Source organism: Pristiophorus japonicus, chromosome 17 (assembly GCF_044704955.1).
Source record: "Pristiophorus japonicus isolate sPriJap1 chromosome 17, sPriJap1.hap1, whole genome shotgun sequence".
NCBI lineage: Eukaryota > Metazoa > Chordata > Chondrichthyes > Pristiophoridae > Pristiophorus > Pristiophorus japonicus.
Window position 1 is genome coordinate 109,924,565 of NC_091993.1, and position 13,837 is coordinate 109,938,401.

At 41.4% G+C, this 13,837-nt stretch overlaps 1 protein-coding gene across 4 annotated transcripts in view; it reads left to right on the forward strand.

Moving 5' to 3' along the window:
• eif2d (eukaryotic translation initiation factor 2D) overlaps positions 1–13,837 on the forward strand; it is a 48,548-nt gene that overhangs the window by 20,744 nt on the left and 13,967 nt on the right. For all 4 annotated transcript variants that reach the window (XM_070859039.1, XM_070859042.1, XM_070859040.1 and 1 more), the window contains 5 exons: positions 2,950–3,323; positions 5,193–5,310; positions 6,259–6,304; positions 8,519–8,622; positions 10,338–10,490. In XM_070859039.1, coding sequence (XP_070715140.1) covers positions 2,950–3,323; positions 5,193–5,310; positions 6,259–6,304; positions 8,519–8,622; positions 10,338–10,490 — 795 coding nt within the window. The remainder of the gene's footprint in view (positions 1–2,949; positions 3,324–5,192; positions 5,311–6,258; positions 6,305–8,518; positions 8,623–10,337; positions 10,491–13,837) is intronic.

The following is a 13,837-nucleotide window of genomic DNA, read 5'->3' on the forward strand; positions in this document are numbered from 1 at the left end:
AATTACGCACCACTGGTATATTGTATTGGTATCGCAAAATGATGTGCCACAAGTTGCCATGCCTACAAAACCTCTTAACTCTTGGCTTGTTGAAAGATTAAAAATGAAGTTACTAAACCTCTCGGCAGCTGAGGTCGCACCAACTCTGAATACATGACGCACTCAGGATATATTTTTTCTCCTTTACCCGACACAGAACTATCACCTGATGAGCAGATTGTAGTGTGAGTAACACAGAAATATAAAAAAAATCACAACTGCAACAAACTTTTTCTTTTTCTGAATCTTAAAAACAACATATTTGCACAATTTGCTGGGGTTAATTTCTATTGAATTTAAAACGAGTAAATCCGGTCGTGTAGCTTTAAGGGATTCCATTTATTTTATGTATATGGTTTTGTAGTCCATACCACTATTCTTTTATACATACTAATAGTTAAATTAGTACTGGATTTTCCCACTATAAGTACCATATAAATAATTATCTTTCAGTCTTCAGTTCTGATGGTAATTTTGATCTTTTTTCCCCCCCGCACAGAAAGGGTTTTAGGATTGAGTTACAATTTGGGGGTTGCATTTTAAAACAAAGTGAATTTGCACAGGCTTAATAAGAAAGGCTGCTGGCCCTACCCTCTACTTTATCACTATTATACCTGTAGAAAGCCTTTTAATTGTCCTTTATAATTTTTGCTAATTTTCTAACCTAGTGGCTCTTGGCTTTCTACCCTTTTTTGTACCTTTCCTATAGTTTTTATATTTGTCCTGACTTTCATTTATTATTTTCCCTGTAATTTAAAAAAGAATCTAATTTACAAAGGATAGTGGAAATCTGGAACTTGTTTTCCAAAGGGTTGTAGATGTTGAGTCAATTGAAATTTTCAAAGACTGCGATTGATAGATTTTTGATAAATAAGGGGATTAAGAGATATGGAAAAAAGGCGGGTAAATGGAGTTGAGGTAAAGATCAGCCATGATCAGATTGAATGGTGGAACAGGCTCGAGGGGCTGAATGGCCTTCTCCTGTTCCTATGCATGCTGCACTGTTAGCTGTGGCCAGAGACATACGCCGATTTGTGAAAAGTAAGCTGAAATAGATCATAGGAGTGAAAGCGGATGTGAGCAGTGGGGGGAGAGTGATAGTGTTGCACAAGCAAACAGGAGTGAGAAAAAGTAAAAGCAAAACCAAATCAGTAAAAGGAAATGAAGGTGGAGATGGTGGGAATGAAGTAATGGAGTGGGTCCTAGGTGCAAGTGGAGACGGAGAGAAGCTCTTGCAGTGCCTATCGCTGACTCTGATTGGGCAGGAATGGATTGTTGTGGGAGTTTAGCTGCTTATGTTATACAATGGTGCATCCAACAACTTGCCACGAGTAACACTATGGGAGATCCACCGCTGAATTCAGTTTAGGTTAATGTCTGTTATTTACTCTGATACCAAGCTCCACTCCGTTTATTTTCTTTCTTTCTAATGTGATCGTCAGTTTGGGTTCTTACAGATTTGATATTTGCCTTTTTTCCCCACTAAGTGTACTGTCCATGTCTAATATATAAGATCCACATTCAAGTTACTCGCAGGGTGAATTCTTGATCTCAACTGGGTTGATTGGGCGAGGTGGCTGAAGGAAACTGTGTGTTCCCCCCCCCCCCCCCCAGCTACCCCAGAGAGGAGAGGGAGAGAGAATCAAATTTAGGCCCATCCGTTTACCCTTAGACACGCTATGGCACCTGGTTCAAGATAGAATCACAGAAATTTAAGGCACAGCAGGAGACCAATAAAGAGCTATCCAGCCTAATTCCACTTTCCAGTTCTTGTTCCGCTGCCTTGTAGGTTCAAGTGCCTATCCAAGTAGTTTTTAAATGTGATGAGGGTTTCTGCCTCTTCCACCCTTTCAGACAGTGAGTTCCAGACCTCCCCACCCTCTCGGTGAAAAACATTCTCCTCAACTCCTCTCTAATCCTTCTACCAACTACTTTAAATCTGTGCCCCCTGGTTATTGATCTTTCTGCTAGGGGAAGTAGGTCCTTCCTATCCACTCTATCTAGGCCCCTCATAATATTATGCACCTCAATTAAGTCTCCTCTCAGCCTCCCCTGCTCCAAAGAAAACAAGCCCAGCCTATCCCATCTTTCTTCATAGCTGAAATGTTCCAGTCTTGGCAACCATCCTGGTAAACTTCCTCTGTACCCTCTCTCGTGCACTCGCATCTTTCCTGTAATAAGAACATAAGAAATAGGAACAGGAGTAGGCCATTTGGCCCCTTGAGCCTGCTCCGCCATTCAATAAGATTATGGCTGATCTATGTGGTGACCAGAACTGTACACCGTACTCTAGCTGCTGCCTAACCTAGTGTTTTACACAGTTCATGCATAACTTCCCTGCTCTTATATTCTATGCCTCAGATAATAAAGGAAAGTATCCCACATGCCTTCTTAACCACCTTATCTACCTGTCCTGCTACCTTCAGACATCTGTGGACATGCACTCCAAGGTTCCTCTGTTCCTTTACACTTCTCAGTTTCCTACCATTTATTGTGTGTTCCCTTGCCTTGCTAGCCGTGCCCAAAAGCATTACCTTCTCCGGATTGAATTGCATTTGCCACTTTTCTGCCCACCTGACCAGTCCATCGATATCTTCCTGCAGTCTACAGCTTTCTTCCTTACTATCAACCACACGGCCAATTTTTGAATTATCTGCAAACTTCATAATCATATTAAAGTCTAAATCATTGACATATATCGCAAAATGCAAGGGGCTGAGTCCTGCAGAACCCCACAGGAAACAGCCTTTCAGTCACAAAAAGACCCGTCGACCATTACCCTTTGCTTCCTGCCACTGAGCCAACTTTAAACCTCTGATGTCTACTTTCCTTTTAACTGGAGGATGCAATTTGAAAGAGGAAGAGAGAGAAAATTCTTTTATTTAATCAATTAAATTATTATTTTTTAAGGGCTTTTGGAGAAAAGACAAACCCACCTGTAATTGCTCACAAGCACTGTGACCCTGGGGAAATTGGAGAGCAAATGGGGCAGGAGGATGACGAGGAAGAGGATGAAGATGAAGAGGAGGAGAAGGAGGAAGATGTGATCATTGATGCAGTTAGTAATGAGAATGTGACTGCAGTGCTGCACAGTACAGAGAGTGACACACCAGACATCGACAATCTTTGTTTGAATGTGGAGCCTGAACCAGAACTTGTATCTTCAGCAACAGGTCAAGTCAATGACAGCGAGACTCATGCCTCGGAGATTGCTGACCAGAAAGAAATCACAGAAGACATTGGGGATCATCAGGATACTGCAGAAACCATCAAGACCATACAAGGTATGAAGGGGTTCAAATTAAAAAAAAAAAAGCACAATTAAAGAAAGACAGACTTGCATTTATATAGCGCCTTTCACGCCCACCAGACATCTCAAAGCACTTTACAGCCAATGAAGTACTTTTGAAGTGTAATCACTGATGTAATATAGGAAACGCGGCAGCCAATTTGTGCACAGTATCTCCCACAAACAGCAATGTGATAATGACCAGATAAACTGTTTTGTTATGTTGATTGAGGGATAAATATTGGTCTAGGACACCAGGGATTACTCCCCTGCTCTTCTTCAAAATAGTGCCACGGGATCTTTTATGTCCATTTGAGAGAGCAGACGGGGCCTCGGTTTAATAACTCATGCAAAAGACAGCACCTCTGACAGTGCAGCGCTCCCTCAGCACTGCGCTGGAGTGTCAGCCTAGATTTTTTGTGCTCAAGTCCCTGAACCCACAACCTGCTGACTCCAAGGCAAGAGTGCGACCCACTGAGCCACAACTGACTATTACCCAGGAATGGTTTCACCAAACACTGCTGTCATATTCTCGAAGAAACCATGATGGGGAAACGATGTCGGGTTTAGGTTTTTAAGTGGATGAAAGCGCAGAATCTGATTCCTTAAATACCAGAATTCACGTACTAATTCTTTCAGTGAATCCTTTTGAAAATATCCAATAATTTTAATTAAGCAATGAAAACAGCACAGTGAAGTAGGAAAGTTATTAAAAAAAAGATCACATTTTGTTAACCAACTTTGAATGACAATGACCTTAAACTGAACTCCGAGGCCAATTTTCTTTTACAACGATTGCCTTTATTGATAAGATCAGCGGCTCCTCTCTTTGTTTCCGCTCCATAATGAAAGGTACACAGTTGGTCATTTTCAAAGAAATCTTTTTGTTCCATTAGAACAAACGTTGCAGTGGGTCAGAATGTAACTGCATCCTAACCCTTCAAAATGTTCTGTATTGTGAAAAGAAGCATATCTTGTACAACCTTTTTCATAGAGGCGTATTAGAATATGGAATATAAATGTTAATTGAGGCAGAGATTACACCATTTAAAAGAAAAGTGGATAAGTGTTTAGAAATAAATATTGAAGGATATGCAATTAAAGGGCCGGATTTTCGAGAGTTGTGCAACTGGGTTTTCACTGCGATGTGACCCTCCGCGGCGAAAGCCCTGGCGGGATCCTCGGGTATGTGATTGCGGCAGCGCTGCCAAGTACCGCTGGAGAGAGGACGGCGACGTGCGATGACTCGGATTGCATTTGCGATCAGGTTTCGTACCCCACGCCCGGATTAGCGACTGGTTAAATCAGTCGGTGCAGCCCTGCCAGCAGCAGTGAGTACGAAAACCTGCAAAAAAAGGTAAGTTAAAGTTTTTCTTTGTTTATTTTTTTGCGGCGATTATTTAGTTAAGGGTCTTGTAAATGTTTTTGGAATGTTTTTTGGAATTTGTTTTTTTTTTCTCCCTCCCAAGGCCGCTCTCGCAGCGCTCCTGGCTCCGGACTAAAGTTGCCGAAACTTGCGTTTTACGCCGCGAGTGCTCGTGCAACGCCTCCCTTGCCGAGGCTGAAAATTTGGCCTAAAAACTGTAGCGCAGCAAAAACGGTAATTTTCACGTATCGCTACCGTTTTCGCCAAAAAACCCTGAAAGCTGAAAATTCGTCCCAAAGCCTTAATACTGTAATGATTACAATCTGCTTACAATCTAGTCACTAATTAATGCAAAAAAAGGTCTGATTTATCCAATAATTTGACCTGTCAGGTCAATTTAGCAGCAGACCAGTATTCAGATGGGTCTTGTAATGGACGGTTGCATTTTCTGTTGGAGCAAAAATAGCTTTATTTAACCCTCCCCTCTTATTTTTACAGAGCAGATGGATGAGCTCCTTGTACAGTGTTTCCTTCATGCTCTGAAATCTAAGGTGAAGAAAGCAGACCTGCCACTGCTCACTAGCACCTTCCTCAAGATTTACATGTATCCCTGTTGGTAAGTGTAGTATTCAGTTACAATATGACGCTTGTTCATTATTAAACCTCTTTTTTGGGAGGTGAGGTGGTGCTGCACTTCTATTCAAGCTGCTACTCCACATCTCCTGTGAGTTAGTGAAGGACTTGTTCACAAAAGCTCAAATTAGCTGTTGCTTTATAATGAGCCAATTTTTCTTCAACTGAGCACCCCATTTAATTAGCAAATTTGGACAATGGTCGAAGAAACAATCATAGGAATGGAGATTTTTATCCTTATTGCTGTGCTCCTGGATTCTTCTGCTCATGTCAATAGACTAGGAAGAGATAAGCCCAGCGAGGAATTCGACATCCATATTCTGGTGCTCATTTTTGAGAAATGAATAAGACTACCGTCACTTCTAAGTTGATTCGTATCCATATTGGGACTGAACTCCCCTCTAAAATGTTAAAAGAAAACTGGAACCTTGCCTCATGAGCAGGCTAAGTGCTCACTTATAAACTTGAGTAATGATTAAAAAATAGTCATTCCAGGAATATAGCTTGTGGAAGTATCAAACGTGGTGCGATACAAAATAACGTTCCCCTCAACCACTGAATGAGAGACAAAGACCAGTTTGGATCTCTATCTCAAACAGTGCTTGCAACCTTTTAAGAGGCCAGTGCCATCATGAAAAAATGTTTGTTAAATCTTTCTTCATTTGTTTGTGAACATGCAGTGTAATATAATTTGTTCTGAACGGTATAACTGCATCACTTGTGCATCATATGATGAAATGATGCACAGCTTCTCGTTTCCCCGATAAAAGATACTTTTGTCAATTTTTTTTCAGCTTAAAAAAAATGGTGCCTATTGGCTTATGAGAAGCCCATGTTCGTCCATGACTGTGTTATTCACTAAAATCCCAAGCCATATCTTTATGTGGAATTATTTTAAGTTTCTTTTATGTTCTGTTTTCTTCTTGCATAGCCCTGAAGGCAGACAATTAGACATCAAAAAATCAAGCTACAAGAAGGTAGGTTAATGCACAGGGGTGTTTCATGCAACAACTCAAAATGGGAAATGTTACAAATGCTTCGTAGAATGATGGAAATTACACCATGGAAGGAGGCCATTGACCCATAGCATCTGTACTAGTGGTATTCAACTGAAGCGCTCTACTCGAATCACATTTCTTTGTGTTTCCCCATATCTTTCAATATTTCTTTGTAAGTACTTATCCACTTTTCTTTTAAATGATGTAATCTCTGCCTCAATTAACATTTGTATTCCATATTCTAATACGCCTCTATGAAAAAGGTCTTTTATCTTCTCCCTTCATTCTTCGAGTAACAATCCTTCACTATTTATCCTCTCAAAAGCTTTTATAATTTTGAAAACCACTATTAGATGCTCCGTTACCCTTCTCTGTTTCATTGTGCAACCACTCAATTTTTCATGTCTTTCTTCATTAATATAATCTCTAATTCCAGGTTTCATACCATTGAATCCTTTCTGTAGCCTTTCCGTGGTTCTCCTATCCTTCATATAAAGGGCGCCCAGAACTGTACTCAAACTGAACTAACCAACGTCCTGTGCAAATTCAATTTCATGTTCCTCCTTTTGCATTCATTGTCCTTGTGAATATAAAACCCAGAATCCATTTGCCCATTTTAATCACCTTTCTCAGTTACATTCCCATCCTTAACAATGTATCCGCTTCTCTAGGTCTCTCCATTCTATTAAACAACTTGCTGTTTAGCTTTTGCTTTCTTTCACTGTTCCTTTTCCCAAAAATATCATCCTTCACATTTCTCTAGCTTAAACTGCATCAGCCACTTATCTGCTAACCTGTCTTGTGCTCTCCTGCATTCTTCACAATTTTCCATGGCCCCTAATTTGTTACCATTTTAGTGTATGTGTGAGCTTGGCCCAATGGTAACACTCTCACCTCTGTGTCGGAAGGTCAAGGTTCAAACCCCACTCTAGGGACTTGAGCACATAGTCTGGGCTGAACAACCCCCTCGACCGCCGGCTACCTGGACCGGTTGATGCCCACCGTGGCCATGCCCAGGAGCAGTCCTATGAGGAGGCCTTCCGACCTGCCCGCTCTCCTCCGCACAGGGTGCCCAAAGATCAGGAGTGTGGGACTGAAGTGCAACCGGAATTTGAGGAGCAGCCCCTTCAAATAATGGAAGAGGGGCTGCAACCTCACACAATGTACATAAACATAGAACATGGACTCCTCCAGACTGCAGAAATCACAGGCGGCCTGGGAGTCCGTGAACCGGCTTTAAAAACTTATTGCATGGGACTGCTCCGTGCAACACCCTCCAGGCTAAGTCCCCAATAAATAAAGGGAGGACTCCTGCATAGAGAGCATTCCATTGGGGTCAACAGCTCTACAGCTATTTTTGTAAGGGAACATTACTACAAGTGTCCCCTGATTAAAGGTGGGGGGGGGGGGGGGGAGGTGGGTCACACTCCAGAAACTTTCAATCAAGTGCCCCCTTGTTTTTTTTTGAAGGCACCAAAAACACAAATTAACAATTCAACATAAAGAGAACCTTTATCAAATCAAATTATATCAAATTAAAATTTTATTCCCGGTTGAAATCATGCACTCTAGTCCCTCCGGTGCCCACCTCTCGCGGAAGGCTGCGAGCATACCGGTGGACACCGCGTGCTCCATCGCCAGGGACACTCTGGCTCGGATGTAACCGCAGAAGAGAGGCAGGCAGTCGGGCTGAACGACCCCCTCGACCGCCCGCTGCCTGGGAGTCCGTGAACTGACAAAAACTAATTGCACGGGACTGCTCCGTGCAACATCCTCCAGGCCAAGTCCCCAATAAATAGAGGGAGGGCTGCCGTGTAGAGAGCACTCCATTGGGGTCAACAGCTCTACAAATCTGTGAGTATGCCCACAGGTGCATACATTACACTTATGACAATAATTACACTCTGCTCTGAAACATAGGCTTCTTAACGTGAGTCCTGAATACCACCATCATATTATAGTTGGAGTACTCAGTGAGAACCCAGGGCTAGAAATTCGTCTCGGGCGGTGGCGCAAAATGTGCGCTATCGTATAACGGCCTGCGTACGCAGCGCCTGATATTCACTTCCAATGCAGCTTATCGGCCCAAGTGTTTTAGGGCAGGGATTGAGTCGAATGCTCTGTTTTTGTAGTGTAATCAATTACTTGGCTTGTATGAGCATTTGAAGTGATCTGTGGAATTTTTGTCCTCAGCTCTCCAAGTTTCTTCAGTCCATGCAGCAGCGGCACATAGTGCAAGTGAAGGAACTCTCGAAAGGCGTCGAGAGCATTGCTATTGTCAACTGGAAGCATGCAGAGTATGTATGGAAAACAAAATCACTCCTTCATCTATGATTAGCCCAAGTACTACTGTACCTGTACCAATGAGGAGGTGTCTTAATTTTAAAATCTTTCTCATTTCTAAACTTTGAATGTAGATTAATGCGTTGTATGTGGAACAAGTATCCTGCAAACTCTGCTTTTATTTCACTGTCGTGGCGATACAAAAATTAGCTTGTGATGAAATCATCTTTTGTTTTTTTATTGAAAATCTGAATTTTTCAGCTGAGCAAAATTTTAACATAACAGCAGATTTTTACTTTTGATTACAACAGTAACTAACAGTTGTTGGTACTTTTTACGTGCTGTAATCTTATGCATTTTTCATTTTTTTGCTGCCATAACATTAATCAACAATAATGCAAAGAGTGACAACAAGCTGAAGCTCTGTCAAGTAGCTGTCACATATTACAACACAAATTATGGCTCTTGTCGATTTAAAAAATATATAAACTAAGGTTTTGGAAGAGTTGTTATTTAAATCTGATTTTATGTAAACTTAGATTATTATTATGTAATCTGGGTTATTCATGAGGAAATGTGGCCAAATATATTGTTAGAAAATTGGTTATTTTTCCAGTCCTCTTCTCCACCTTCCTCCTCCTCCTTGTCTGGATATCTTGGCAGTACTTCAATTCCAGTATCTCTAGATTTACTGCCATTTTCAATTAGATTGAACACGTGCATTTTGTAATAAAGAAAGACTTGCATTTATATAGCGCTTATCATGACCACTGGACGTCTCAAAGCGCTTTATAGTAAATGAAGCACTTTGCCATGTAGTCACTGTTGTAATATAAATAAACTTCAAGACCAAGCAGGGCACAGTATAATGTTGTTTGGCTATTGTTAATTAAAACTATAGATCAGTTTGCCAAATCAAAAAGAACTGATTCTATCAGGGGCTATTATCAAGAATTTCATGTTTCACTTCATAGATGAGAATACATTTCTTCTAAACCTCACAATGTGGAACTTGCTGCCACAAGGAGTGTTTGAAGCAAACAGCGTTGACACATTAAGGAGATGGGAATATAAACACCAGCATAGGCGAGTGTGCTGCAGATTCTATGCAGATGAATTCTGTGTAATATAAGGAGGACAAAAACAATAGATTACAGCACAGTAGTTCTCTAAAGCCACAACCAAATCTTCGTTAACAGACATCACTGGCGATTCTGGTTATGCACATTGAAACTGAAGAAGTGACGTGCTTATAAAAGGACAACAACAACAACAATTTGTATTTATATAGCACCTTTAATGTAATGAAATGTCCCAAGGCGCATCACAGGAGTATTAAGAGATAAAAATTTGACACCGAGCCGCATAAGTAAAAATTAGGGGAGGTATGTTTTAAAGAGCGTCTTGAAGAAGGAAAGCGAGGTGGAGAGGTTTAGTGATTATAATCAGGGATGCTCAAGAGGGCAGAATTAGAGGAGCGCAGACATCTCAGTGGGTGTATGGGTTAGAAACATAGAAAATAGGTGCAGGAGCAGGCCATTCGGCCCTTCGAGCCTGCACTGCCATTCAATATGATCATGGTTGATCATTCAACCACAGGTATTGGAGAAGAACTAATTCAATCATGCAAGGAATCTTTCCCACTGGGAATAAAAACACTCATCAGAATAGCTGTTAAATGAAGTTGGCTGCATGCCATTTAGAAATGTACTTGCCTTTCTGCTTGCAGCCTGAAGTCCTTCAAAGTTCCTGAAACAGCCACTGTTGAAGAAGTGGTGAAGGTTGACGGAGAGAGTGAGACACTCTACCAACCACCTGAGATCGACTCCTTTTACCATATTTCCAGTAAATTAATTCCTCTATTCGAGCACGCAGGACTCAAGTAGGTATTGTTAAACTTTAGTACAGTCTATCCCTATATGTATGACTAACCCTTTTTTTATGTATCAGAGCATGTCACACACTTTTATACTGTGAGTGGCCCTGAGCAAAGAATGTGAATGACAAAACTGTGCACTTGTCAAGTCTGGGTGTATCCTTGAGTGGCTTCCTAAATATGCAATGAAAGTTCTGAGAAATGTTAACGGTTTCAATATGTATTGCTCAGTCCAGCAGAGGTGCGGCCAAATGTTAGTGAGGCTGACTCACACTGTACTACAGGACATTGCTAACACTGATTATGGCTCTGTGAGAGCGCAGTCACAGGGCCACTCACTGTGTAAAAAAAACATGATTTTACAGCTTTCGGCTTTGCTTAAGCACGATCTCACTTATTTGTATTTTCAGTAGAAATAGTAGTTAAATATACTACAATTTTACAAATATAACATGCTCTAATTTTACAATACAGAATTGACCCGAGACACAGATGTGCCATATAAGAGCGATTTTTACAGACAGGGAAAGTATGCTGTGTGAGTTATGTGGAATTAATAAGGTGGCGGTTGTATTTTTATTTGAACCCCATTGATTTTGATTGAAATAACACAAAATAATGTTTGGTGAACTAGAAAGCAATGGAGCTTGCGGCTATAAATATACTTAACACCAAATACTTGATAACATTGGTAACGTCAAACACAAATCTCATTTAATTAAGTAGTGCAATTTTGGTGTTTGGATGAATTTCCAGTTTTTAGTACTATTTTGTACTCGGAGGTCCTGATCTTTGGTTTTAACATTAGGTTTTAATATCAGTGATATTAATAGTTCACACATTGTTTGAAAAAATAACTCAATTCATTTGTGTGATGACATATTTTCCCATTCCTCTTGGCTTCAAAATATGTCAAAGTCTTGAAGTCTGACTTGGTTTGTCAATCTTTCATGTGTAACAGTTCAAGATCAATCCAGAACACTACTTTAAAAGCATATCTGAAAACCCGTGTAAGCACCAAATAATAGGGTCCACAGCTTCTTCCAGACAAAACGTACTTCTATCTATACAAAGGGCAGGATTTGATAATAACTGCTATCAGTACCCAAAGCAGCAATTTGCTTCTACTTCTCTCTTTTAGTTGGGTGTTTTGCCTTTTATATCTAACTTCTCCCTTGGAGTAGGAGGAGCCACAACTATATATTTTCAAAGCCCAGTCCTTCAGGATTGATACACAGGACCATTCGCACAAGGGGGCATGGCTAAAAGGTAGTGAGGGGTAGGTTCGGGACTGATGTTTTTTTGGGGGGGTGGGGGCGGGGTGTTGGTTCTAGCTTGCGCAATGAATGATTGGGACATGCAGTGGGCTTCTTATAGAGGCAGGGAGGTGGTTGGATGTTGTGATGAGGAACTGTCGTTTTTCTCCTGAATAAGCCATAACCGTATTGTGGTGAGATCCAGAATTTTGTGCACCTGTGTGATCTTGTCAAAGTGAGAATTTCAATACTTTTCTCTTCCTATTTCAGTATCAGCTACTTCCATGTGAGGTACAGCATAGATTAGGTAGTGTGCAAAGTTCCTTTTCCTCTCCAGCAACACTGGACCTTAACCCCAACCAAAGATTATACTGTATCGAATTACATAGAATCTATAGCACAGAAACAGGCCATTTGGCCCACCTGGTTTATGCCAGAGTTTATACTCCACACAAGCCTCCTTCCACTCTACCGCTTCCCGCCATGCCCCCCTAGCCCTCGATTCCCTTCCTAATGGCAACACCACAATTAAAACATTCTCATAATTGTTTTAAAATCCCTCCATGGCCTCATATCATTGTAACCTCCTCCAGCCCTACAATCCTCTCTCATCTCTGCGCTCCTCCAATTCCGGCCCCTTGCATTGCCCACTCCCTTCCCCTCACCATTGGTGGGTGTGCCTTCAGCTGCCTAGGCCCTAAGATCTGGAATTCCCTCCCTAAACCTCTCCGCCTTTCTCCTCCTTTAAGACGCTCCTTAAAACTTACCTCTTTGGCCAAGCATTTGGTCACCTGTCTTAGTACCTCCTTCTTTGGCTCGGTGTCAAAATATTTGTTTGATAATGCTCCTGTGAAGCACCTTGGGATATTTACTACATTAAAGGCGGTATATAAATGCAAGTTGCTGCTGTTAAATGTATCAGTGCTATCTGCTTCAACCATTCCATGTAGGAAGCCTTTCAGTTCCTCAGCCCAGCCTTCCTCCCTCCGCAGCATCTGGCAGCCTCTTGAACAGCTCTGGGATTTTTTTCCCTCCACTATCATACCAAAACCTTTCCAGATATTGGTTGCTCTTTGAGTGCTTATTAGCATTGGTCCTGAACTTGGCTTTTGTGCATTTGTTCTCTTGTCTTGCAGTCATGGTTTAACTTGAAATAATGCTCGGGATTATATTTTTCACTTAGTACCATGTATACCTCCATGATCCCTTCTTGTTCACCTCGTTTCAAGACAAAAGAATCTTAACTTTTTCTAACCTCTTTTCACAATTCAGGTCTTCAGCGTTGGAGATTAGCCTCAGCCCTTCTCAGCCACATTTCCTGGGCTCGAACATTTCCCTTTTGCCTTGCAGAGCAGAACTGACTGCAGTATTTAGGGTGCAGCCTGAACAGAATATTTAACAGGTTTATGACTCTCTTGGACTATACTGATTTGGCAGTATAGCTCCACCTCTGTCTGCTCGGTAAACTGCTGCTCTACTATGAATGGATATGGTCAGAGTTGAGTCCACTGCCATTCCCAGATCTTTTTCAGCATCTTTCCTACTGAGTTCAGCGTTATTCATTGAGTACATCACTCCTTTCTTTCTTCCGAAGTGCAAAACCTTGCACTTATTTGCCAAGTTCTACATACAGGGTACAACGTCCGGAATCCTTGTGACCGAATCTGCGCTGGTTTTTGGGTTTTTCCGGATTTCAGACCAGAAAACCAATAGTCTGAAATCCGGAATCCTCAACTGAATCCGTGCCGGATTTCGGGTTTTGCCCCCAAAATGTTCGGCTTTCGGACAATAATTCCGGACGACTCCATTAGCTATGCTCAAAATGTCTGGTTTTCGGACAATTCCGGTTTTCGGAGTTCCGGATTCGGGACGTTGCACCTGTATAAGCAAATATATGCCCCCTTTAGTATCACCATGTCAATTTAATCAATTTGCATTGTGGTTTTGCATCCAGGTCAGTTAGGTAGATCAGAAAGAGTAGGGCTTCTGTACCAATGCCTGGGATGCTCCATTCAGTACATCTCCCCACTTTATTAACTTAACCACAGCTTCCTCTCTTCAGCCAATTCCTTATCCACCTGTAAGTTTTGCCTATGG